General features: G+C 38.8%; 1 protein-coding gene across 2 annotated transcripts in view; it reads right to left on the reverse strand.

Annotated features, from left to right (window-relative positions):
* nme7 (NME/NM23 family member 7) overlaps nt 1-26,873 on the reverse strand; it is a 41,787-nt gene that overhangs the window by 9,445 nt on the left and 5,469 nt on the right. For both annotated transcript variants that reach the window (XM_072684145.1, XM_072684146.1), the window contains exons 4-10: nt 26,116-26,226; nt 23,204-23,254; nt 22,605-22,812; nt 22,270-22,375; nt 15,908-15,972; nt 13,486-13,554; nt 10,517-10,618 (exon numbers count right to left, since the gene is read on the reverse strand). In XM_072684145.1, coding sequence (XP_072540246.1) covers nt 10,517-10,618; nt 13,486-13,554; nt 15,908-15,972; nt 22,270-22,375; nt 22,605-22,812; nt 23,204-23,254; nt 26,116-26,226 — 712 coding nt within the window. The remainder of the gene's footprint in view (nt 1-10,516; nt 10,619-13,485; nt 13,555-15,907; nt 15,973-22,269; nt 22,376-22,604; nt 22,813-23,203; nt 23,255-26,115; nt 26,227-26,873) is intronic.

A 26,873-nucleotide genomic window follows, 5' to 3' on the forward strand; every position in this document is an offset into this window, starting at 1 on the left:
ACTAAGGTTTGGTGCTTTAAAACACACGTCACATCTGCCAATTCTAAAAATAATTGTCATTTATTTGGTGAATATAGTCACTTGGAAACTCAGCATGAGCCTAAAAAAATGTGTGTAAATTGTAGCTAGATATACCTAGTATAGGGGAGTACTACAGATTTACAGAGTTAAGACCTCAACTGCTAAATAACTGCTCCAATAATTGATCCGACATAGGTGGGTGTCTATGTAGTGTTGAGAAAAGTGTGCAAAATGCTACTGTACGTTAGCTCTATGGCTATTTGAGATAAAGGACATACCATCTGCTAAATGTTAACCAGTTAGTTGCTGAAAAAGATCATAAAATAAAGGGCACAGCAGTTTCTCATTGCACTTATTGTCTCCTGTTCTGGCAAGATGTCCGCTCATGCACATCAGTGAGGGTTAACAGAGCAGCAAAGGAGACTGACCAGGACTACAGCTTGACAGTAGCTCTTTGTTTTACAGGCACTGTGACAGATCACGAGACATAGGCCATAGGTCTCACGATTGAGACAGAGCCACACTGGAGCTTCAAGAGGTGCTGCTTGATGGGTCCGAAATGCTTTAAATGTAAGCTGGACTTCAGCTGTTATATTTACAATTATATTTGTGGAGCATTGTTCTTTCAATTTTATTTCATCAATCACTCGATTTTATTTGTGGAGCAAAATGTATCTGGTAACTACTACAATGTAATGTAGTGTCCAGTGCATTATGTCTTTTTATACTTAAACAGGTTTAAGTAAAACAGGGCAGGGGTGGCTCAGTGGTTAGAGCATCAGGCTTCTGATGACAGGGCTGTGGGTTCAATACCTAGGCTCATGCAGATACATTACAAAGTTGTGAGTGAAAGTGACAGAACCCATACTCACACATGACTGTAATCACCATCTTGGTGCCCACATTACAGCGCTATTTTGAGCTCACAATATAAGCTAGTCAGGCTAAACTACGCCTTCCTCACAACAGGGTTAGCTTAAACACTGTTTACTTTAGGAGGATTAGTGGTAAAGCTATGTTAACAGTCCATATTGTCCTCAAACACATCATGGTCAATTTTACTATTTTCTTTAGTATCATATTTTATTTCTACAAAGTCATCATAAACTACAAATGTCATGTAAATCAAATGCATTTCAATTGTCTCATGTTAATATTTGGCGTTCTACATTAAAAGAAAGTTGAGGTGCTCCTGAGTCTACAAAAGTTATCTCCCTCCCTCCCTCCCAAACAGTGGCTAAAGAGGGTAGTTTGTAGTTATATATATATATTTTTAGTAGTTAGGATGGAAGCTTGTCTAGTTTAAATAACATATCTGCACTTCAGGTCTTGCATTAACTTACCAGCCTTTTCCAACGAATGTTAAGGTAATAGAACAACTAAGTTCTAAGTTTTAAGTTCTATTCAGCTTGCACCACTTTCAGCTGAAGTGTTTACAAAAGGTAGGTATTCAAAACAAAGCTTATGTTTTCAGTTATCACAGAGATGTGCAGGTCGACTGTATATAAAATATTTTTTAAATTAATAATAAGGGAAAAATAAGCGCTGTCCAACCTGGTCTGAACACCAAGACACTTCAAAGCTCACTGTAGCACTACAAAACATGCTCTTCAGATATCAGTTGTCTGCTTCTTTTACAGCAAGAGATTCATTCTACAGACCTCCGTTCATAGGGTCAAACCAAGGAATTATCTGTGTCTAATAAAATGACTATTTTCCTAATTGGTTTTTGACGCAGTAGTTAAGTCAAGGCCAAATATTACACAGCTGTGAAGCAGTAGCTACTTTACTGTCATACTGTACAGTCTAACAGGTTAAGTGCCACAGGCACGATAGCATTGTTGCTGTGTTTTCACACCTGCAGCTGAAAGCCTGTCCAGTAACTGAGATGTGGCCAGTTGAACTCCGCCACCTGATACAATCTGTCGGCACAGTGCATTATTTATTGTCTCCGGGCAACACAACACTTTAACTACAGCTGAGAGAGCTGGACCTAAAGGAGTTCTTCTTACTCGAGCACAAAATTGCCCCTTTCCTTTGCTCAGGTCTGTACAATCAGGCAAATGTGCTCGTGTATTTCAATTCAGTGAAGGAGATAATGTCACAGCAGGTAAGGTGGGTATGTCTGCAGACACTTGCATGTTGAGGACCCACGTTCATGGCAACAGGAGACAAGAACCTTTTGTGCTTAAAAGAGGGAGATAATTTCTAATAAAACAGCAGGCAGGCTTACACATTGTAGTAGCTGTAAACCAGTTCTTACCCAATAACCACAAATCACAAGGAAGGGTGTCCTTATACACACTCACAGTCATCCAAGATACAGAAAGCAGTTCAAAGTTACAGTTTACAGTTAATAAAGAGTGTCATTTGTCCTTTTGGAGTCTATATACAACGTTGGAAAATCATATGAAACTTGATTGATAATAGATTTTTTAGGGATGTCACTATATACTAAACACAAAGCCCAGTTTTGGAACATTGGGCTAGATATTCGTAAGTGTGCCAAGAACAGTAGAAAAACAGGTGATTTTCAGCTTCTAATGCATTCATCATGGGCCTTTAAACAGTCACTTAAATATGGAGAGGCTTGGTCCAGGTTAAATTGGTATACCTCCTTTAGTCTTGTAATATGTTGAAAACATTGTGGAAAACATTTAGCTGTTTCTAATGCCAAAATATGTCCTCAGTTATGCAGACCATGCCTAAGGAGAGTATTGTTAATGAAAGCTGGTCAAGTCTTCAACCGCTGACAATCCCTGTCCACTCTCTAAGCAAGAATAGGGGTTTTACTGTGCTGTAATGAAATCTTCTGATCCACTTTAATACTAAAAAAATGGGGGTGTGAGTAGTCCTAAAAGTACACATTATAACTATTTATTACAATTTCTCAAGCAACTACAGGGCAACAGTTGGTCACTATTTTACTAATTTTGTAAAAGTAAGCTTTGTAAATACATTAAACTAATGAAAATGTGTAAGGCAGATTACAAAGGAGATAAAAAAAACCCAAAATAAACAAACAAAAAAACAGGAAACATACTTACAAACTACTCATTCAGACCAAATCATGAGATCCAACTGAAGATAATGTTTCACAGTAAGCTTATACCTTTTCCTAGGCTTTGAGCAGAAGAGGAAGCAGTTTCACTTATCTTCCCTAAACAATCAGTGTATTCAACACTGAACTGCAACGGTGATTAGCACATTAATACCAGTTCCAGTGTTGTATATACATACATCAAATTCATGAAGTACAATGTCAAGGTGTATAACTTATATAACAACTAACAGAAACTAAGCTGAACTACAGAGTTTTCCTTGGCACAACCATTACGATGCCTTTAGTGGAAAATGCAACCCTGAAACTGCTGGTTTGGCCAGTTCTTTCTTTTCGGTGTACTGTTATGATGTACAGTGGTATTAAACCACTATACATGTAGCAGACAGATCGCCAGGAATATGTTATAGATCCCTGGTTCAATCCGAAAATGGACTAGATTCCCATCTACTTCAGGCAAGTAATTGGATCAAGTTATTTGGCAGAAGTTCGGTTTCCGCATCAGTATGACAAAAAAAAGGATAATGTGACAATTTGGAAATGGTTCTCATTAGCCACATTAGTCTAGGCAGTGAGACATGCTTCCAATTCTGACATGGAACCAATTCTTAAAGTGGGCACGCCACAGTTTTGATCAACAAACAGGTTTAGTAGGTCAAGCAGTTTTTCCACAAGGAACCAGTTTTCTACTGGACGACAAGGAAACAGAATGTAAATGATGTTCCAGAAAACGCTCACTGTGTTCATTTGAGGAATTATTCGATATGAGCCAGACATGCATTAAAGTCTCCAGTTACATCAGGAGATGACTTTTTAACCGAACAGTAATGACAGCCTCTCTTCCTGTCGGATTTGAACTTCTCTCTCTGTCGTTTACAGGCCAGTTAGTGGACAACAGAATGATACAATTTTCACAGCTTATTCAAAATGTCTTTGTATAAGCAGTCTCCTCTAAACGCTCCTTTGTTCTAAGACAGAGTTAAAAGTTCACACAGACTCCCTATAGAAATCCCACTGGTTAATGAAGTGTTATGATCATCACGTGGCGCCGGAGTGTCTCCAGTAACCCCAGGGACAAAGGGCACCAAGCACAGAGCAGCAGAGCAGCAGGAGCAATGTAGGTTTGCGTGAGGACACTCGGTTAAGGAGTGGTTAGTGAGCCATGCTGATGCTGGAGGACTGCCATGAGAACTGACTGTCCTCATTCTCATTTTCAGCTCCTCTCAGAGTTTCCATCATCCATATGTCATAAAACTCATATTGCTTGGTCAGGTCAAATTCAGAATCAAAATCAGAATCAGAATCGGACTTTATTGGCCAAGTATGCTTACACATACAAGGAATTTGTTTTTGGTTACAATAGCTCACAGTGCACGATAACTGACATTACAGAAGTAACAAACACACCCAACCTTCACACAAACACACACACACACACACACACAGTGACACAGACACACCTGTAAACTTAACATGTGCGATTGTATATTTAAAGTAAAGTGCTAAGTGCAGCAGTAAAGAACAGTGCAGACTGGATTAAATAGATATAAATATGGAGAACAGAGGAGTTGACCTTCCAATTTGGATCAATACCAGCAATATCCAACTTGACATTTATATTGGTTATAGCATTAAAGCAGGCAGATTGCATTGGTATTTCAATTATGTTATTAAATTATATTAAGTTTAAATCAGAACTGTTTGCATTTACATATATCACTCTGAAAAACAGTAATGAAGCAGCCTGTTCCATTCTAAAGACAAAATTGATGTCTGGATGTTTCCGGTATGGTCCAAAATGGTCATTGTTTTAAAAACACCAGAAGCTTTTTCATTTATTTGAATACAGGGTTGTGTCATCTTTTCACAGTAGAAGGATGGGTGAAGTATTTTAGGCATTTAGACCAGATATTCAACAAAAGAAGGGGAATTTACCCCTATCTTTTTAGGGGTAAATTTATCTTTTACAGCAAGGACTCCACACATCCTACTCAGAAACCAGATTTTTTTATGTAGTGCACCTATTTTAAATGCCATGTTTGATTTGTTAGAACATTGCTGTAGCTTAGAGCATAAAAGTGTACAGGTTTACAGTACACTTGTGTACTGTACTGCAATGTAGAGGTGGAATGTATGATAAGTTGACCAAAAGGTAACTGACCCCTGAGTGTATTAGTTGAACAAACATCAAAACGTAGCTTCATGCATAGGCTAAAACCAAGAAAGCCATTCACAATAAAGCAACAATTATGATGTGTGAGTAAAAATGCCATAAGAGATTTGGAAGCTTGGTGCTGAAATGAAAGAAAAACACATTCGCCTTCACACTCAGATATACTGTAACTCAGCGTTATCCCTTTTTTTATTAACTGTTATTAATCTTTCTCTCACAGCAAAGACGATATCTCCTTAGAATCACATTGCCTTATCCCACATAATAGCCCATTTAAGCTGCAGAGTTCATCCCTTCTTTATTTAGTGGATCAGTGTCTCAAACAGCCCATCTCTGATTTTGAGACTGACTCTGAGAATACTGCTCACTGCCTACGGCACTACAATAGTGCGTGAGTACTAAAACAAACTGAACTGGCTCCAACGGTTGGCTTTTTGATATATTTACTGCTTATAATAAACATAGACCCCCCCTTTTAAACCAAGGCTCAGTAAAACTGAAAACAATACTGCAATAATGATAACATGTTCAAATGGCAACTCAAGAATGGAAAATGCAGATTTAAATAATTTGGACACTTAACTAACAAAGATCCTGTTCACTGACCTTTGCAAACAAATCTGTGCAAATACAATTTGTAAGACATTACAAAGGCTAGAACAAGCAAAGGCAGGTTAGAACAAGCAAAGTTTAATGGACCTGTGATCAATATACTTATCTGATGCAGACAACTTTCATGGACCAGTGGCCATAACCTGAGGCTGCGTAGCTCAGTAAAAGCCTCATTTTTCCCAATCTCTGAGTGAAACATTACACTTTAGGACATAAATTAGTGTGCAAGCAATTTGACTAATGCAAAAAAAAGATGTATTTCTATTTTTTTAATACAGCTTATGTTTGAATATTGTTACAGGAGAGGAAAAATCTTAACTATCAGTGTAAAAAGATTTTGCCACATTTCTATTGGTTCATCCTGATAAAATGCACAGCATGATTCTGATTATCTAATAATATCTATTATTTTTTAAGACAAAAATAGAGATGCAGGGTTTTTGGCTGACAGCGACAATATCTTTCCCACAATGCCAGATAGCTCTTAGCACTGTGACACTATGTAAATTGTGGCTGTCAATTTCCATGGCTACCTAGAAAGAGCATGGACATTTGCAAATTGCAGCTTCACATGGATGCCATTGGCCTTAAGATCAGTATTGCACAGCATGCAGGGGTCATCATAAAGATCAGGATATACACTATGCCCAAATGTTTATGGACAACCCTTCCACTTTAAGTTGCACCCACTGTTGACACAGATGTGCAAATGCACACACACAGTTTGTCTAGTCACTGTAGAGAAGTATCGCTTACAGAATAGGACTCTGGAGCAGATAAACATGAACCTATTGGTTTCATGTGGTATAAAGCCATCCCACCCAGCATTGAGCTGTGGACCAGTGTAACTGCGTTCTCCGGAAGGATGGTGCTCTATGCGAAACTTTTGGGATGAGTTGGGAAGTCAAAGGCAGTCAAATCTTTACAGCAATGCTCTAAAATCTAGTAGAAAGCCTTCCCTGGACAGATGAGACAGTTGCTCTAAAGCGGGATAAACTCTTTTTTAATACCCTTGATTTCATAAGAAACAATGAATGAACTTCTTTTTTCTGTCATGCAAAAACCTCCAACCCCAGCTTTAAAGGAGAAGGAATATATTGTCTTAAGTCTCGAAGAAAGTTAATGTAATGTATGAATTTTTGGAGCATGTATATTGGTCAATTCAAACATGTGCGAGTATGTATGGTGCTGAAAGAGTAAACAAATCCAAATAATATAAACAGATAGCTGATAACCACACCCAACAGAAGTACTTAGCTAAGTACTTAATAATAGAGTAGGTGGGCGAGAGGATCATATTATAAAGAGCAACAGTTCTAAAGTGTTTATTCCATAACAATCAGTAAGCAAACATGCCATTAACACATTGTCACTGTTAAGCAACCACAAAGAGGCTGTGAGAATGAGACTGTAAACTAGACAAAGACAGAGAGAGAGAGGGGGGGGGTATGGAGCAGATTCTGCAAAGAGCATCTAATAGAATTTAAGAGAACTTGAGAGCGGAGAGAAACTGAGAGGCATGCATTAGCAATGCTGATCTCCAGGCTGTGACAAAATGTGCTCTATCTCTTGTTGCCATTTACATTCATGGTGAGGGGGTGGGGCTGTCTACTGAGAAGTGCAGAGCTTCTTCCAGGGGGCCACACTTAGGCAATTGAGTTTGACCTTCTAGAGGTCACAACACAGATTCCATCTTCACTAAGCCTTTAAAAGAACTGAACAACAAATGAAATTGTACAGAATGGTAGAGGACGGTAGAGGATTGCTTTCCTCAGAAAACAGCAGCTGTGACAGGTGACTATCCAGTGACTCATTCAGCCATTCATAAAAAAAGGCTATTCTAAAAGGAGAGAAACTTTTGTGCCTGTCTCCTTGGAAACTGAAGGACACCAGCAAGGTGCCGTGCAAGGTGCCATGCTCAAAAAGTCTTAAACACGTTAACTTAGCAAAACACAAAAACTAATCTAACGATTGCAATATGACTATGATACCTTAGTCATGGAGTGGAAGTACAAGTAATGTAAGCTTTTAAGCTAGTTGTAAGCCTAGCTACTATGTAGGCCTAATTGTAATTTCACAATCTAAAGACCAGTGTTTCCAGTATTTAATAATAATAATAAAAAAAAGCTGTGCTGCTGAGTGGCGCAGCTGTCTAAAACTCATCATCAGGGGATCACCAGTTCAATCCCCAGTGATGGCACAGCCATCTGTGGGGCAAGAGTTCCAGAAGACACATGTTAGTTGTAGCTTGAAAATATGTGGTGTCTGGCGTCTTGTGACTTGGAGGAGGCACATGCTAGCTCTCCTTGTACTGGTGGGGTCATGTGATGAGGGAGTCCAAGCTTTTGAGTGGGAATTGGATATGACAAAAAAAACAAAAAAACAAAACAAAAAAAACACGGAAATTGGGTTAATATTTTATTTATTTATTAAAGACACAGTTTTCTTTTAGATGGGATATTGTTAGCTCCGTTTTCGTTTAGAGGTCCATGACTAGAAGGATAATTAAATGTGAGACTTTTTGATCTCAATAAAACACTGCTCTGGGGAATGGCTGTACATAAATTCGGTCAACAAAAAATAAGCCATCTGGTTCAGGCTATACTCTACAAATGGCTCTGCTGGGAATAAAAGGTAAACTGTGAGATGTAGATGGAAATGCCTTGTTGATCAGAGAGATTAACGAAGAATGGAAAGACTAGTTCAAGCTGACAGAAAGGCTATGGCAACTCAGATAACCTGTGCAATTATGGTGAGCAGAAAAGCACTGGGTTCTATGTCTGTCAGCCATGAACAGAAAGCTGAGGCCGCATTGGGCACATGCCTACTACAATTGGACAGATCGGAAAAATGTAGTCTGATGAATCTTGATTTCTGCTGAGAAACTGGCTCTAAAAACAAAAATCCATGGACCCAAACATTCGTAAGCCAACAGTTTAGGCTGGTGAAGGTGGTGCAATGGTGTAGGGAATGTTTTCTGGGCAGGCTTTGGGTCTGTTAATACAATTCAATCACCACTTCAATATCACAGCCTTAAGTACTGCTGCTGACCATCTTACCCATCATATAACGGCTACTTCCAGCCTGATAACGCATCATGACCCAAATCAAAAGCCCCCTTAAACTGGTTTACGGACCACGTGTGCAGTGTTCTTCAGTGGTCTTCCCAGCATAAGTTGGGTAGAATGCTTTAAGAAAAGTAAATAATTAATAAATAAATAATAATTGTAATTATTATAATTAAATACATGTTAATTCACTACACCTCATGACACAATCTTGCAAATTTGGCTACAAAGTTAATAACTATTAGATTTTTTAGTTAATCATTGACATACCATTGTAACACTGAAGTCCAGTCCAGCTCATCATCAAGTCTACATGTCTACATATGATTCATCTGACTCAAAAGAGCTGTGTAACACTGTAACTGGCTTTATCAGTCTACTCATGTTTGGAATGAACTTGAAATTGTTGCTACACTCTGATTATACTAATGATAAAGTACAGACAGTGATTCTTTGTGATTACTACAGCATGATTTTTGAATGTCTGTGATGGATGTGAAGCAGCAGAAGGTATACATGGCTGCAGTGGAAGCTCAACAGAATCAGGTCTATTTATCCTATACTCCAGAACACAGCATGTGCAACCAAGTGTTTACATACAGTTTTTAATACACTAAAGTTAAGTCCTTTGTACAAAATGTGCTAGCTTGGAAATGCAAGAACTATTTGTTATAAATAATATAGTAATAATAATAGTAATAATAATAAACATACACAAAGCTGCAAGAGGAAAAGTAGAAAAGCAGATGTTTTGCTGTAGTCCAGAAAAGAAACACTGATCTAAACAAGCTATGCTTCCTATTTTATAAACATTTACAGAGAGTGAACTATGAGAAAAGGCGAAGCAGATCAGTGATGAAGACAAAGTCTACTGAATTATCAGACATCTTTAGTGGGAAGCCGATTAACTCTGGCCCAAAGACTTGCGCTCATTGTTATCCAACTGCACTGGCAACATTACAGTTGGACACCACCTGCACTTTGGAGAGTGCCAACATATGCAACACTGCTAAAGGGAAGGCCAACACGGACCTGTCTGCTGTAACACTTTTTCTACATGAGTGAGCTGGCTACAGGACAGAGGATGCATAATCTTACAGAGAATATGAAACCATGCGACAGTGTAGATTTCAGCTAGGCAATACAAAGCAGGCTTTTACTTCAGTAGGCTATCCTTGAAACCTAAGGAGCAACATACAGCGGCAGGAGAGGCTATTTGAAGGGAGTGATGATGATAAAGATGTAAAAAAGGTAAACGAGTTCAAACTACCTTCTACTACAAATGTACCAACTGTTAATTTAACTTTAACCAGCTCATAATAATGAGTCCTGAGTCAGATTTGATTTAAACCTTTCAGTAAATTGGACAAAACAGCTATTCTAACAAAATTTACAGTGAATGTTTTAATAAGACAAATGCTGGCATTCTAACAGCAACAATAAATCCTGCAGTATAGATAGTGGGTATGCCTTTCTGGTGACTACATTATGTTTGATTTAAGATCCTCCAATGATTGAAGAGAAAAAAAAAAACAATAAATAATTTTATAGCACAATTGACATTGTAATTTCTTAACTCACCGGGTCAGCTGGGCCACAGAATGCTCTGAACTCTTTGGGTGCATCAGCGCTGAGGATCTCCAGGGTCATGCAGGGACCGGAACACAGCTCTGCCACCATACTCTGCAGCACATGCAATAAAGAGTTAACTGATCCCATTCACTCTACCCACCACTAAGAACATGCCAATGAAAGAGCCTATTATGTGAACAGACCTTGGAAAGACACTGGAGCCCCTGGAAGACTTTAGAAAGGCTCAGGTTTCGACTCTACCTCCAAATAAATACATATATATATTCAAGTAAATAAGAGCCAACAATCGTGGCTATTGTTCAGAGTGCCAGCTGTTCACAATGGAGTTGGTTTTCATTTGATGTTAATCTAGTCTGATGAGTCGAAGTCTCAGTAACTGGTGGTGGAGGGTAGGGGACACTCCAAGTGTGGTAGAGCATTAGAACAATCATTAGTACCTGCCCCTAGAGATCAGACCACTGCACTGCCCCAGAAACACATTCAGAAATAGCTTCCAATAGTGACACTGCATATTTAGGCTTCTGTTACCCAACCAAAACAACAGAAATCAGTGTGCAAAGTTACGACTGTAGTGTAACAGCTTTGAATTGCTTAGTGTACTGGATGTGTGCTTCCTTTTTATTCTACATAACATAGTTCGTTTGCCACTATAAACAAAACATTCAAGCTTTTGAAGGCCGTCAAACCACATTCTGTGGCCATATTTAAACACAGTGTCAAATTCAACTGGCATTTATCCTCGTACCTAAAGCGTAGCGAATTTCTTTCTTTTCAAAAGATTAAAAAAACTAAATCCCTTTTGGTTTTAGCTTTGAATTACCAGTGTTGTATGCAAGAATGTGGACATCCCCACATGTTCAAATGACATGTTTGCTGATTTCATGTGAAAGTAGGAAGCAAATAAGTGTATTATATTAGCAACATTTTACATTGTCCAGGTGTTTCATGACTGTAAAAATAATCACAAAATTTCCAGTTCTTCCAAGATATGTTAACCCTGAACATATACAATGTAAAAAAAAACTCTTATAGGTGCCACATTTTGTGTTCTATTGTATCCAATATGTCAAATAAATCAAATAAAAAAGTAGTCAGGCATTAAAATGTGCAGATACACGTTCTCTTTCTTACGAGGATTTCTTTAACATTTTATTAGAAAACCAACAATACATATAATTTGAGGTTCCCTAACATTTAGCAAATGACCATACATAAAGCAACACTGATTAATTAACCTATGAAAAACATGGCCAGCTAACCAGACTATGTTTCTGTGTTTTGTGAACTTTTGCCCTAGTTTTCCTATAATGTTGAAAACACGCAGAGAAACTGCTTTATTATGGCTGAGTGGTGGTAGGAGTCGTGTTTTGGAAAAACAGGAACCCAACCTAAAAGGTGTGAGGCAACACAGCTGCACAAACACTTCTCATTCATAGCACACACCTCAATGTACTGAAGGATGTTAGTGTCATTTAACGTTCATATAGAGCAGGGCTTTTTTTAAGCATCATTACCTATTATAAACTGTCAAATCAACACAGCTGACATAATTCATAAAATATATAAAAATGTTTTACAGAAAAATATCCATCAACAGCACACATCAGACATTATATACTTGCAGTCACCATTCATTATTGAATCATATATACCCAGTAGATAGAAAACATAGTAGTGAATAATTTAAATAAAAAAGATGTTACAACAGAGTGTCAGTGAGTCCCAACAGAGAAAAGTTGTACTGCAAATTTTTGGTTACAAAAAAGAAAAGTATATGATTTTAAATTAAGTTAGATGAAGATTAATTAAGAGTGGAGTTACTCAGCGGTCTCTGGCCTTCCTTCAGTACACAAATGACATAACAGGATCAATCTCCTCTGGACATATTAATATAGTCTAGATATATCAGCCTGTCCTTATTATGAGGAAAAAGCAAATAGAGAGATACAAGATATGCTATCTTCTTCTCAAAAAGCTGTAACTGTCTCAGAGAGCCGAGATACCTTTGTAGTTTTGTCATCATTACAGGACTTAGGAGAGAACAAAGTGGCTTAACTATGCTAAGGCTTTAAGATAAGATCTGCTGGGGTCTGCTATGGTGGATTCTAGCAGCTAGAATGTGCACCTAGTTTCTTTATTTTCATTAGGCCTATTTATTATTTATTGTTAGATTACAATGTAACAGTTACATAGTGCAGCATTGTGGGCAAAACCCCTCTCCTACACAAAGAAGACTAGGGTCATAGGCAAGCTGTCAATGCAACACCATTAAAAGGCCTTGTACAAGACTCTACACTGACACTACAAGACACTACATTTGCCTACCAACACTGGCTCCTACCAGCAGAGTGGGATGATGTGTGGGATCAGCGGACACTTTTTACTTGGTTTAATAAATCAGGTGTATTTAACCAGGCAAATAAATGCAGTGTATGAAACAGTATTGGCTGCCATTGCGCTACTAATACTAATAGAAAAATATAGCGCATACAGGACCATCTGCACAGGTATGTATGCAAAACTTGTAGTCAAACAAATGCAAAGGCCTGAAGGAACCAACATGGTGTCTGTACTAACATAACCATGGACCACACAGCTGGGCTACTTTACTGAAGTAGCAGGAGTGCTACCCCAGTGTGCATGTAAGCGCAAGGCAATCAGTATGGTGATGAGAGAGTTTTCATGGCAACGGACAAGGTTCTGTACACAGCACCGATAACCCTAGGCCTCAATTTCCCAGGACTGAAAATGGCTTATTTGCAGAGCGATAGGTTTGTGAATATGAACCATCTCCAGCTTGGCAGAAATTAATTATCCTGAGAAAAACTCTTAATAAAGCTTATTGATACATATAAATGTCAGGTTCTACCTTACAAAACGGAAAGAGCAGTCTGTTAAACATTATATTTTCCAAACGTGCTGCTTTAGTGAAAGTGAGACATGACCTCTGTACTTACCGTGTACTCTGTGACCACCCCTTTATAAACTTCTAAAAACTCCTCTGCATTTGCTCGATCCAGGTTGAACTGAAAAGATCAAAAGATCAAAACATCAAATAATTCAGCTTATATATATATATATATATATATATATATATATATATATATAAAAAGAGATATATAAAACACAAAACTTTCAAAATCAGGAATGATTATTACACTTTCTGGGAAATAGGCAAAAAAAATAAAAAAGTAATCTATCAAATGATAAGTCAGTACCAAAGGCTAAACCTTGGCACCAAGCTCAGCTGTAGTTAAAATCAGATGTCTCCCTGTAAAGTTGGCAAAGGAGCTTATGGCAGGGCAGCGGCCTACCAGTAACACTGCCAAATATATCCCAGTGTCTTTACAGCAACACACTCAAACATGCACCCATCACATGAATTATTAATGATTATTATAGGAGCAAAGTGTCTATTGATTGCTTATACAGTGGGGAAAAAAGTATTTAGTCAGTCACCAATGTGCAAGTTCTCCCACTTAAAAAGATGAGAGAGGCCTGTAATTGACATCATAGGTAGACCTCAACTATGAGAGACAAAATGAGAAAAAAAAATACTGAAAATCACATTGTCTGATTTTTAAAGAATTTATTTGCAAATAATGGTGGAAAATAAGTATTTAGTCACCTACAAACAAGCAAGATTTCTGGCTGTCACAGACCTGTAACTTCTTCTTTAAGAGGCTTCTCTGTCCTCCACTCATTACCTGTATTAATGGCACCTGTTTGAACTCGTTAACAGTATAAAAGACACCTGCCCACAACCTCAAACAGTCACACTCCAAACTCCACTATGGTGAAGACCAAAGAGCTGTCGAAGGACACCAGAAACAAAATTGTAGACCTGCACCAGGCTGGGAAGACTGAATCTGCAATAGGCAAGCAGCTTGGTGTGAAGAAATCTACTGTGGGAGCAATAATCAGAAAATGGGAGACCTACAAGACCACTGCTAATCTCCCTCCATCAGGGGCTCCACGCAAGATCTCAGCCCATGGGGTCAAAATGATCACAAGAACAGTGAGCAAAAATCCCAGAACCACACGAGGAGACCGAGTGAATGACCTGCAGAAAGCTGGGACCAACGTTACAAAGGCTACCGTCAGTAACACACTACGCCGCCAGGGACTCAGATCTTGCAGTGCCAGACGTGTTCCCCTGCTTAAGCCATTACATATCCGGGCGCGTCTGAAGTTTGATAGAGAGCATTTGGATGTTCCGGAAGAGTACTGGGAGAATGTCTTATGGTCAGATAACACCAAAGTAGAACTGTTTGGTACAAACACAACTTGTTGTGTTTGGAGGAGAGTGAATGCTGAGTTGCATCCAAAGAACACCAGACCAACTGTGAAGCATAGGGGTGGCAACATCATGCTTTGGGGCTGTTTCTCTGCAAAGGGACTAGGACGACTGGTCCGTGTACACGAAAGAATGAATGGGGCCACGTATTGTGAGATTTTGAGTGCAAACCTCCTTCCATCAGCAAGGGCATTGAAGATAAAATGTGGCTGGGTCTTTCAGCATGACAATGATCCCAAGCACACTGCCAGGGCAACAAAGGAGTGGCTTCGTAAGAAGCATTTCAAGGTCCTAGAGTGGCCTACCCAGTCTCCAGATCTCAACCTCATAGAAAACCTTTGGAGGGAGTTGAAAGTCCGTGTTGCCCGCCGACAGCCCCAAAACATCACTGCTCTAGAGGAGATCTGCATGGAGGAATGGACCAACATACCAGCAACGGTGTGTGCCAACCTTGTGAAGACTTACAAAAAACGTTTGACCTCTGTCATTGCCAACAAAGGATATATAACAAAGTATTGAGATGAACTTTTGTTATTGACCAAATACTTATTTTCCACCATTATTTGCAAATAAATTTTTTTTTTCTAATTTTGTCTCTCATAGTTGAGGTCTACCTATGATGTCAATTACAGGCCTCTCTCATCTTTTTAAGTGGGAGAACTTGCACAATTGGTGACTAAATAAATACTTTTTTCCCCACTGTAGCTTGGGGAATCCACTGTATACTACACCACGTTCAGTACAGCACTTGATAGCTTTGCAGCTGTGTTATTGGCCAAAGAGGGCCTTAGAAGCAAATCATAATAATGTCATTGACATGGCCAGTGACTGTCTGGTTGACAGCAAGATTGCGTTAGACCATAAAAAAGGCAATTAAATTCACACTTTAGTCACCTGACAAGAAGGGGTTTACAGAGTTCATTAGCTATGCAGATCTACCACACCAATACACAAAAAAACATATTCAAGCTACATACAGGTCACTTTATGTAAATGGTGTGTTATGGTGCATGAAACATGATCAAAAGAAATCAGAACAAACAACATCTATAACATGTTTATCGACAAAAGAATGCACTTACCATTTGCAAAGCAGAAATCTCAAACCCAGCCTCCGTAATGGAGTTCAGGATCTTTCCTGTAAGAGCTGTGAAGGTAACAAAAACATGCTAAAGCAAACAGTGTTCAGACAGAGCTGAGCAATAAATAAATGCAAATATGCAAATGAAAATCCAAAAGAATATCTAGTACTCCTGTGTCAAACAGATGCTACAGAGATGAGATAATGTTCTTCTTTTTCTCTCCAGAAGTACAGATGCTCCAGATAAAAGCACAATGCTCCTGAATGTGTAATGCACTCTCCACCACAGTGCTTAATGCTATTCTGAGCCATTCTGTTACATGAACACATGCTTGCTTCTCTGGGACCTGTGAGGAAGATATGAGTCATCAGTAGCAACCATAGGGGGAAAAAAGCCCCAAGACTCCGGTCGTAATCACACCAAGCTTTGGTGTCATATCGGTCAACATCAACAGGATTCCCCACAGATGTGACACAGCACCTTGTCCAGGCCATGTTTTTTGTATCCTCTAATAATAGATACCCATGTGTTGGCAACCACACTTAAATACGGCGTTTTAACTGCGACCTGATCTTACACAGTGTACTGTATGTCAGACAGTGAGGTGCCTGTGTATAATGTTACAGAAGAGTATGTGGTATGAGGCAAAAGCCAGCACAGATACTTCTTCTAACTGATCACAACTGTGTTGTGAGTGTTGTTGATAACTAGGCCCTTATACTCACAACAACACTCTCCAAAACAAATGTTAAATGGGTATCTTCATGCCATGCTTTCATGTCTGACAAAAAAGTGATAATTCTTGGCAGAAAGTTTATAATACCTGTTTAACTTTCAGGGTTGACTGTGAGAATTAAGGCCCAATGCGGAGCCGACAAGGGCATAATATCCAAAGCAGTAGTTTTGCAGAGTCTCCTCTGGCTTAAGCAGGCAGTGATTATACTAATAAACTCTCTGCGGGCACCATGTTCAATTAGACCAAAGTGCACCGTTTTAACCAAACAACCAATGTACTGTGTGTTCTTTACAGTTTTCACCTAGGACCTAAGCTGTCCCAAGATGAAAAAAGCATGTTTTTCCAAACATGCACTAAACTGAACTACACCAAAACCATGAAACCTCACATCATATCTTTTCTTGTACTATATTTATTTCCTGAAGTGTTATGTTCCAGAAACAGTTGCGATTAAGTTCTCCCTCACCTAAAACAAACTTAACAGTTTAATTTTGTTACTGTGCCTTTAAGGCTGATGTATGTAAATGACCTCTCTACTGATTGGCTGTGATGTGTGGCGCCTTATTTAAAGGGGCAGTCCAGGCTGTGACAGTCCATGTAGCTTTAATTTGAATGGTCACAGTAGATGCTGTAGGCCGAATAGGTAGATGTACTCTATATGTATGTTTACTGGTTAAAATAAATAAATAAATAAATAATAATAATAAAAAAAAAATATATATATAGTATACTTTAGTATACCACTATATGGACAAAGTATTTGGACACCTACACATATTGGGACACCTACACAGTCATTTATGATATCCCATTCTAAACCCATATACATTACTAAGGAGCCCCCCCTCCCCAAGCTAAAACGGCAGATTTGGAACTTGTTGGCAACTTTTATGCAGCACACAGTACATATTGTATACAGGCAGAGTACAAACAGTTTCTAGCATGCTCGTATAATAGCTTGTGTTCATCAGTTACATATTAGTTTATGCTCAAGAACAGTGAGTACAGTCTCAAACAGGACTCAAATGACAAGAGCACACAGGAGTGTTGAATGGAGTCTGGGCAAATTGTCACAGCACTCAGGCCAACCCTACACCACACCTACACTCTTTGAATGATGCCACAGAGGAACCACTTCTGGTTCCATTAAAAACCTTGTTTGTAATAGAGAACCTTTAAACTGATAAAGACCCTTTACATCAAGAGAAGGTTCATTAAACTTTTGAAAGGTTCTTCAAAACTCTGTTCTTTATGGAAAGAAATGTTCTTTATGGAACCAAAAATGGTTCTTCTATGGCATCGCCAGAAGAACCCATCGAAGCACCTTTATTTTTATGAGTGTATAGCAAAAAGCAAAAGACAAAACTTTCCTGAGAACATATTTGGAACATACATGTCATTATGTTCCCTTATTCACTATAACTACAGTACCATCTATACAGGTTCTAGGACCATGTGAATGGCCCCTTCACACATCCTCCACTTTCTCCCTCAGCATCAACAGCCAGCCCCAGGTCCCAGTCACATCAGGAGCTCCTAGACGCAACAAGGCCTGTTGCTAGGCAATGGTGTTGTGGCTGCCTAGCAACACATTTCTCTATTCCAGTCACGAGCCTGCTCTTTCATTGGCTGAGAGGTCTTTCTTCAGTTAAGTCAAGCATGGTTGGTCATGGAACAGATCATTTACATGATCTACTGTAAAGAAGTCATTTATAGTCATTTATGAAAGCCTCAAAATAGCTCATTTCTAATGACAATACACTTAAAAGGAGTATTTCTATTGGTTGAGCCTTGCACGCAGCACTGAGCTCAAGTACACTGTAAGATTAGTTGAATCCCATGGATAGTTTTGCTCCACTGGTTGGAGTTGAAGTTGAGGTTAAGATTGTACTCCTATTGGCTGTCTTTACAGAGCTAGACTTTGCACCACATTCTATGGCTTGCAACAGAGATTAATGAACAATGCCCCAAGTTAAGAGATATTGTCTGCACTGCAGCATAGCATGATCGTGATGACTGCACTAAAAATGTACAAACTTCATATAAAAGGTTTAAAAGGTTCAGTGATTGTCTGTTAAAATATTATTAGGGTTTGTCCTGGTGAAACTGCAATACATTTCTCAGGATGAGACCTACCACAATCAGGGTGAGTAAATGATTAGCCATTTATCATAGCATGGCCCTCCATTACTACCTGGATGAAGTCCAAGGAACCATTAGAACTATGTGTGCCTTATAGGCTTGCAATGGTATAAAAGTTTCACTGTATGATAACCGTCTTAGAAAATATCACGGTTTAATTGTAGCACAGTATGTAGCAATTTGTAAATCTTCTTCTGCTCCTTATTATTATCAGTTAGAATGACCTAATGACCCGTAAAAGTAACAAATTTTTTTTTTTTGGGTTAAACAAACTTTACTATAATTAGTATAATAATAAATAAAATGTGTAAAAAGTCTCCTTTTCGAAAATTTATAAATTAATAAGAATGCTGCACATGAGGTGGAACTTTTTTGAACAAGTTTGTATTTGTATTTGAAATATTTTTATTATGGATAAATCTTCTGATTATTTTCTGCATCATTCAATTGGTTGTTTGATTCTTAAAACTCTAAAAACAGTAAGAAATTGATGGGATTTTCTGGTCGGTTGCATAAAAAAACAAAAAGAACTAACAAACAAACAAACAAACAAATATATATATATATATATATCAGCGCGAAGCAAATGTACATGCTATGATACATACATTGATCAAACATTTTCAAACCATGGTATACCTAAAAACGTTGTGTCGCTGCAACCCTAGTGCCTTAAACCCAAGATAATTGTTTTATCCTAGAGGTTCTATTTCACCTTTTCCCAGAGACTGCCTCAATGAGTTCCACAAACATTCACATGAGCTTGTGCCGAGACAAATACCTAATAGTTTGTTACGCAATGTGATGGCATGGTGACTTCTTACAGGGTGGATTAGTGGGCTGAGTAACAACAGTTGAAGGATTGTATTATATGTATGAACAACAGTCTGTTACGGATTACACAGCACGGAAAGCTAAGTAACAATACAAGGGGACCTGCCACACCAGACCAGCCAGCTGAATTACTAGGGTGACCATTGTCTAATCCTTAAAAATTACTTCCGTTATACCTGCTCACTCGGCATGGGCTTTTGTTATTGCCTATTATTCATCTCTCCGGCCACAGTCCTGCTGGGCTCCAGTCCTCTCAGTAAAAAAAAAAAAAAGAGATAGGCGGCAATCCTCTCTGAACTCACCAGCCGTCAGCATCCAAGCTGCAGGCCTTCAGGCAGGACACACTCCCACCGGATGGTCTGAAATGTTACTGTGTGTGCGCACGCACACGTGGGTGTGTGGGAGTGTGTGTTGTGTGCATACGCTCACAGTGGGTCTCTGGAGGTATCTGCCAACCCGGTGACTCATAGAAGAGCAGCACATTGCGAGCAGGTGAAAAGTCCTTGAGTAACAGCTCGAGCACTGCAGGACTTTGAAACAGAAGACTTGAAACCTGATCATTGTACCAGCACGTATTAGAGATTCGAGCGAGCGAAGGCTGAACAAATTTTAACATTTGTTTTGGTCAGTTTTCTTCAATGGTCACTAAATAAAGTGACTATCCTACTAAGAATATAAAATTGTCAGTGTGGGAGGGCAAAGGGTGACACACCTCTTCAGAACTTTCGACCAAGCAAGCAGCTTTCTGAAATGGCTGTAGGCAATTATCCGACTCAGCCTACGCCTCTGGGGACTTGAATTTGGTTCCAAGTGGATTAGTTCAGTTCTGCACATTAACTAGAGGAGCTCAGGGGCCATTCTGAGTGTGGAAGAGGTGTTTGTAGAGATTTCTCCTGAGACAAAATATAACTGATCAAGATGGCAAATTTAAGTATATTTATATTTCTAAAGATTACATACTGAATCACAGATATATTACATTATTATTGTAATAAACTATTTAATTATTTCTTATACTCAAATTAAAATCAAATATGTTTTATCACGAGTGAACAACTACACATGCTATTAAAAATACATCAGTCTCATTTAATTTAATTGCCTGTACTCATGCTGGCTTTCATTTCTTAAATGTGATACTGCTGGGGTTTGTTCCTGTTTCAACTTTACAATTGTTTTTTAATAATAATAAATTAATTAATTAATCTCATATGTGTCATGGCAATGCCTTTATGTAATGTAATATTATACTTTTGTTGGCATGCTGCCCTCCCCTAGTGAGCTGCAATCAAGGATATTTTTTGGCACACACAAAACATGTTTGTCATATTTGTAGAAGACTGAACTAGAAGTTTAATTTTATGTCTAGGACGTCAATCTGCACTGGCCATTATATTGCATTATATTGGATTCTTGTAATGAACTTTGTTTTTCCTTTGGAACATATGCAAACTGACTCAAAAACTGTGGCTGACCCAAATAATCAAGTTCTGTTTATTTGATCCAAGGAATCCATAAAAAGAAATGTGCATCCAAGCCATGCAGCTTTGAAGTTACAGGCCAAGTGCTCTATACTGCCCCCCAAAGGGCATAATGAATACTTTGAGTTGCGGTCACTGTGTCATACCAGTCTGACAAGTCGTGTGTCTGTGTACCCTCAGGCACTGCTTTGGAAACAGCTGCAATAAGGAAAATAAACTGGAAGAACACTACATGATTTCCATCAGGTGTTTGGACCCCTAAAAACTCAATAAACAGTAACATACAAATCCAGCTAAATTCTCAAATCACAGGTAACCAGTAATTTGTATGGCCCAAATTACTTGTTTAAACATTTTGGATCTACAGATTTGTCAGGATAAGCTGAAAAAGGCCCTTCCCAAATCATGTTCCCATGTTGCTCAAGTTCACGACTGATTTAAAAAAACAAAACTACTGTGACTGTTTGAAGTGTTTCTGCTTTAGTGGAATATTCCCTTTCAGGCCTATCTGCCCATAGCGATGTGAAAGATCAACTCAGGGCCTGCTCAACCCATGGCGGCTATGTGAAATATCTACCTCAGCTCCGTCCAGAGGATTTGAGATTTCACAGGTCAGTGCCTTGGCGGTATGCTCCATGAACAGGGATCAGGAGAGGGATTTGGAAAAATCCGGAGAAAAGATTGGTTAAGACTATGCACTAGCTTTAGGGGGTGACGCATTCATCAATGTATAACAAGTGTAACGATGCTACAACAGGAGTGGAAGGACAGAGTTATAAAAGCAGAGAGGTTTCACTGACACGAAACACAGAAGAATTGCAGAAGGCCTTAAAAGGTAGAAGTACAGTGACACACTCACTACATATTCTGTAACTAAAATAAAATGGTATCTACTACAATTACTAGGTTAGAACGTCACTGGTAAAACCAAGGCACCAACTCAGATGTCTCAATATTTTGATACATTTACTCTAGGCCTTCTAGATGTCCTGGATATGTCACTGGCTGCCTAATGTTTACATTTTGCCACTATACAACCTGGTACAGCCTGCTTTTATCCATTACTGCTGTTGCTTCTATATGAAACACAGACATTATATGATTGGCCTCTATTAAACCAGAGGTCATTATGAGTGTACATGTGGGCAGCTGTACATTTGGGGTCTTACCCTCTGAGACAGCATGAGGTTTAATGATACAACAGGTGCAGTCAGAGAATTTGGCTGTGTTGGAGGGGCCATGCCCTGTAGTAGAGGGAAAGAAGAACTCCAGCTCCTAAAAAGAGAGGAAACCAAACACTAGGAAATCAGTAAAGCATGGGCTGTGCCAAAGGTAAGAATTAAATGACTCATGCAATTCATTTTGATTCATTTACATGCATTTACAGTTTTATCTTTAATGAGCATATGAAAGACCAAAACTAGAAGTAAGAGTCAATAATGAATTATGTATTTACTATTTATTGTGTCTAAATGGACTGGATAGTCTGTAGTTTTTTAAATACCCTTGCTGCAGATGCCAATGAGTCTGACCCATGCCCTGCATTTTTGGTTCCATCTGTGCCAAATTGGGCACGGAGGCTGACTGGAGCATCTTTGCGCGCCACACTAGAGTCTGTGGGCCCCAGAACTTTCCTCCAGACAGACACTGCCTCGTCTCCCATCAGCTCCATCACAATCACTGGTCCAGAGCTCACAAACTGCACCAGGTTACTGTACCAAAACAAAAAAGACGTCTCAGCTGACAATAGTACCAACTTAAAAGATCACAATGAGGAAACGGCACCAAATGGCACATTTAAAATCTTCAACACACTAGAGAAGCCTGAAGGACAATGTCATAAACCTAAAACGTTGCTACAATGTCCTCCAATGATTAAGTGGATTTTAATCGTTTTGGTTTAAGCCTGTTATGTCACAGCCTTGGTGTAAAAAAATACAGCAATGTCATTCAAAGACAGCAGAAGGTTACAGAAATGTCATCTCTGACCCTGAGAAACATCACAAGAATGCTGATGCAAGCTGTATGGCTTTTAAAATTTCTTTGAAAAGCCCACCTGCAAGCTCAACATACGAGTAAATCATTCACCCAGGAGAAACTTACTTGAAAAAAGACTTTGACTGATGTTCCATGTAAAAGTCCGCTGCCTGCTTCCTGTAAGAAAGCCATAAAAGTACACACAGTTAATAAGTGATCCAATAAGCCTGGTCTAACTTCTATACGACTGAAGCCTAAAGCAAGAACTTTGTTCCTATTCATGAATTTGCATTATTTTTAGACTGATTGGAAGAAAACCCACAATAGGTATTCATTATCGCAGTTTAAATAGGTAGACAGATTTGCGATGGATAGTTAGACAGTTTAAAAGGTTTAAATATGTATACAAAAATGGGCAGTAATATTATCTCCATTCCTATTCTTGATTGTGACCATCAGTGAACTACAATCTGAGGCACAGATATAAGGTAAACCACTCTGATCAGCCCAAAATACAGCTCTTCATCCAATCCCACAAAGTCAGCCTTCCTGGAGGAAAGAAAAGCTTACCAGTCAGCATTTTCCATTTTCCAACAGTAAAACTGCTGCCACTACTGAAACGCCTGGTCTTACAATACACCTTACATGGACAATCAGCAGATCATAAATAGTAATATGCTTCGTAGTAGCAGATAAACGATGTGTGGGCAGTGCTGCAGCTCATACAATGCTACTCCAGGTACCTTCATATTTGTGCAGTGGTCTGCAGATTGTCTCCACAGATCACAACAATTGAAATAATATAAAAATCCAACCCTGTAACATCCTTCTCTGCCCTCTCAAGAAGAATAAGAAGATAATGTAACACGATCAGTTAAAATGTTATTTAAAAGCGGATAAATATGACTGATACCCTGAGTTGGTCTGAATTAGGCTGATTGCTGGTATTAAGTGAAAGCAGGCAGACCTCATAATCAAAATGCTAATTTGAATTTTAGAAATATTGCAGAAGGAAGAAAGTGCACACACAGAATTCTCATTAGACAGCGACTCAGACAAGCAGCAGAGAACATGTCACCTTTTCACTTATATTCAACACTCATCACATCACAGCTGAGGAAGTGAGGAAGTGTCAATGCCTGACTAGGCGTGTGTTTACACCACAGTCAGAATCTAATGTTGCCACCAGCTGCTGTGCCAAACAAACAGACACACACAGAGAAAGACAAAAAAAAAAGAAAAGAATACACATATACACAGACAGACACAAAAGATAAAGGGACAAACACAGAGACAGAGAAAGACAGAAAGAGAAGGAGATATATAGAGAGATAGATAGATTGGTGGGGCTGCCTTATCTATTATGTGACACACTAGATTTATGATTTTAATACCCGATATGGTTTTTAATGTTTTTTTTCTTTATGACAATGAGTGAGAAAGAATAAATTGGAACCACAATCTATCTATTCATGTACTGTGGCGCTTATTTTCATACAGACCAATACAGAAGAATATGGGAGCTAACCTGCAGTTGACTGAGGGATAATAGGTCTGTTTAATAGTTATGACATATGATGACTGACAGGAGCAGAGACTTCCCAAAAAGGTGCAATGCCTCTCTGTTTACAGTAGGACTGCGTACCATAAAAACTGTAATGGCAAAACACACACCATATGCACAAAATCTAATTAAAAAAGAAGTTTTAGAAGACGTTTAATCCAATCAGAACAGTGGAATCTAAAGACAGGAGTACAACACTGCTATCTAGAAGTCAGGGTTTAAACACAACACAAATGAACCACTGTCTGCCACAAATCTTTACATCTAAACTATTCCATAGAAATCAATACTGTGTTTTTTCAGAATAGATACAGTATTAGAAAACATAATATCACAATACTCAAGTATATCAATACTTTCTTTCACCCCTAGTTTATAACTAGGTTATCACCTTCCTTTTTTTTTTTTAGATCTACTTCTCTACAAACGTCCATTTCAAACAAAATGTAATAAGATGATCAATATCTTCTGATTTGTTGGAATAGGTATGGCAGATTAGGTTAAGAAAGTAAACTCCAGTGTTCAATAGACAAACACCTGAAATGGTGCCCTCTTCTCTCCTGTCTGTGCCATATGTTCCTGGCACGTGTAAGTGAACAGACTCCTCTCCACTGGCAGGACTCCCCGTCATCTGACATTTCACAGCAGGCCTGCAAGCAACACCTGCAAAACTTAACGTTACCGATTCGCTACTGGTAAACTCTCACTATGACTCCACAGCTTTCCCGTTTGACACCAAATGCTTTCGGAGACACGAAACGAGGTCATTTGTAATTGAACAGAGCAATGACTGCAGAAAACGTTGACGTGAGCACTAGCCAACACCAAGTACACATACTACAGAGTCCAGCACGCCTAACCACTCTAATATAAGCTGTCTGGCTAACAACTAATTGGAACACACACGCTACCATCAGACTTACCAAAAAAAAGGCAAAAAAAGTACAGTGTGTCTGTTAATGCGACCAACAGCACAACGCGTCTGTATGATTAACTAGCCAGTTTCCTGACAGCTCGCAGCTCATCCATGTAATGAACAAAAAGGTCCTGTAGATGGTCTCTTCCAGCTAAGGCTGTCAATCATTTCATTCTTATTCATGCAACCGCACCTTCTTATGATATAGCAGATAATAATAATAATGTGCCAATATTAGACAAAATTCATCTTATTTTTCTCCTCTTAATTGTCTTTCTATCTCCAGTGTCTAATTCCAAAAGTTAGTTATCCCTGTGCTATTTTGTCAAAAATATGGGGCTACACATCATACTGCAACAAGCCAGCTGAGGTGCCAGACCTGTGGTGCTTTCAGTCATCGGGACAGACCCCCAAACAGACATATAGCAAACATAAGCACACTCTGGGCACTGTTGTGAATGTGGCCACTACTGTTCCAGGCAAATTAAGCTAATTTGGAACATGCTGAAAAACAAATCATTTATTATGCGGCACAACTCCTTTATTTTTTTAACTTACCAGGTTAGCTTGGTCATTTTGGCTTTGGTGACAATAAGGCCAGCGTCATAAATCATCTGAATAATGTCACCCACTTTGGCCACTGCATCTGGCTTAATCATAGCCAGAGTCCTGGGTTAAGACACAAAAGGGAGGGAGGGAGATAGGGAGGGTTGAAAAGGAGAGACAGAAAGATAAACCAGTTTAAATTGTGGGTTGTAGCTGTAGCTATTGTGTGTGGGGGTGTCCCTGGCATTATAATGTAATTATATTATATGAGATTTGTTCTACATGATAATATTTACCACACAAAATAAGACAGCAAGAATGACACTGTATGAATATCAGAGCACAAAGCAGTCCAGCTCTTTCAAGGACAATGTCATACATCACAGCGAAAGTCTGATTAGAAAGCTTAATAGCCACTTAATTAATCTAATGAGATTTCATTAAGGAGGCAACACAAAGCACCAAGTTATGTACATAAAGGACGTAAAGGTTATGTCTCGTTTAATGTAAGATTTAACATAAAGAAACCTGTTCTCCAGCTTCAAAATCACTACATCAGTCTTGACATCTTTTTCATACATCTTTTTTTTTTTTTCCCACCCAAGTTCAACTGAACAATACAGTAATCTCCCAACCATATATACCCTTCCCTAACCCATGGCTGGAGCCTTGTGAGTGTAACAACAAACAATCCATTCTTAATCACTCATCTCTTTTCGCTCACTGATTTACATTCCCAGCACACAGGCTGACGCAGAAGAGGAGACGCA

This window comes from Salminus brasiliensis, chromosome 7, assembly GCF_030463535.1.
Source record: "Salminus brasiliensis chromosome 7, fSalBra1.hap2, whole genome shotgun sequence".
Taxonomy (NCBI): Eukaryota; Metazoa; Chordata; class Actinopteri; order Characiformes; family Bryconidae; genus Salminus; species Salminus brasiliensis.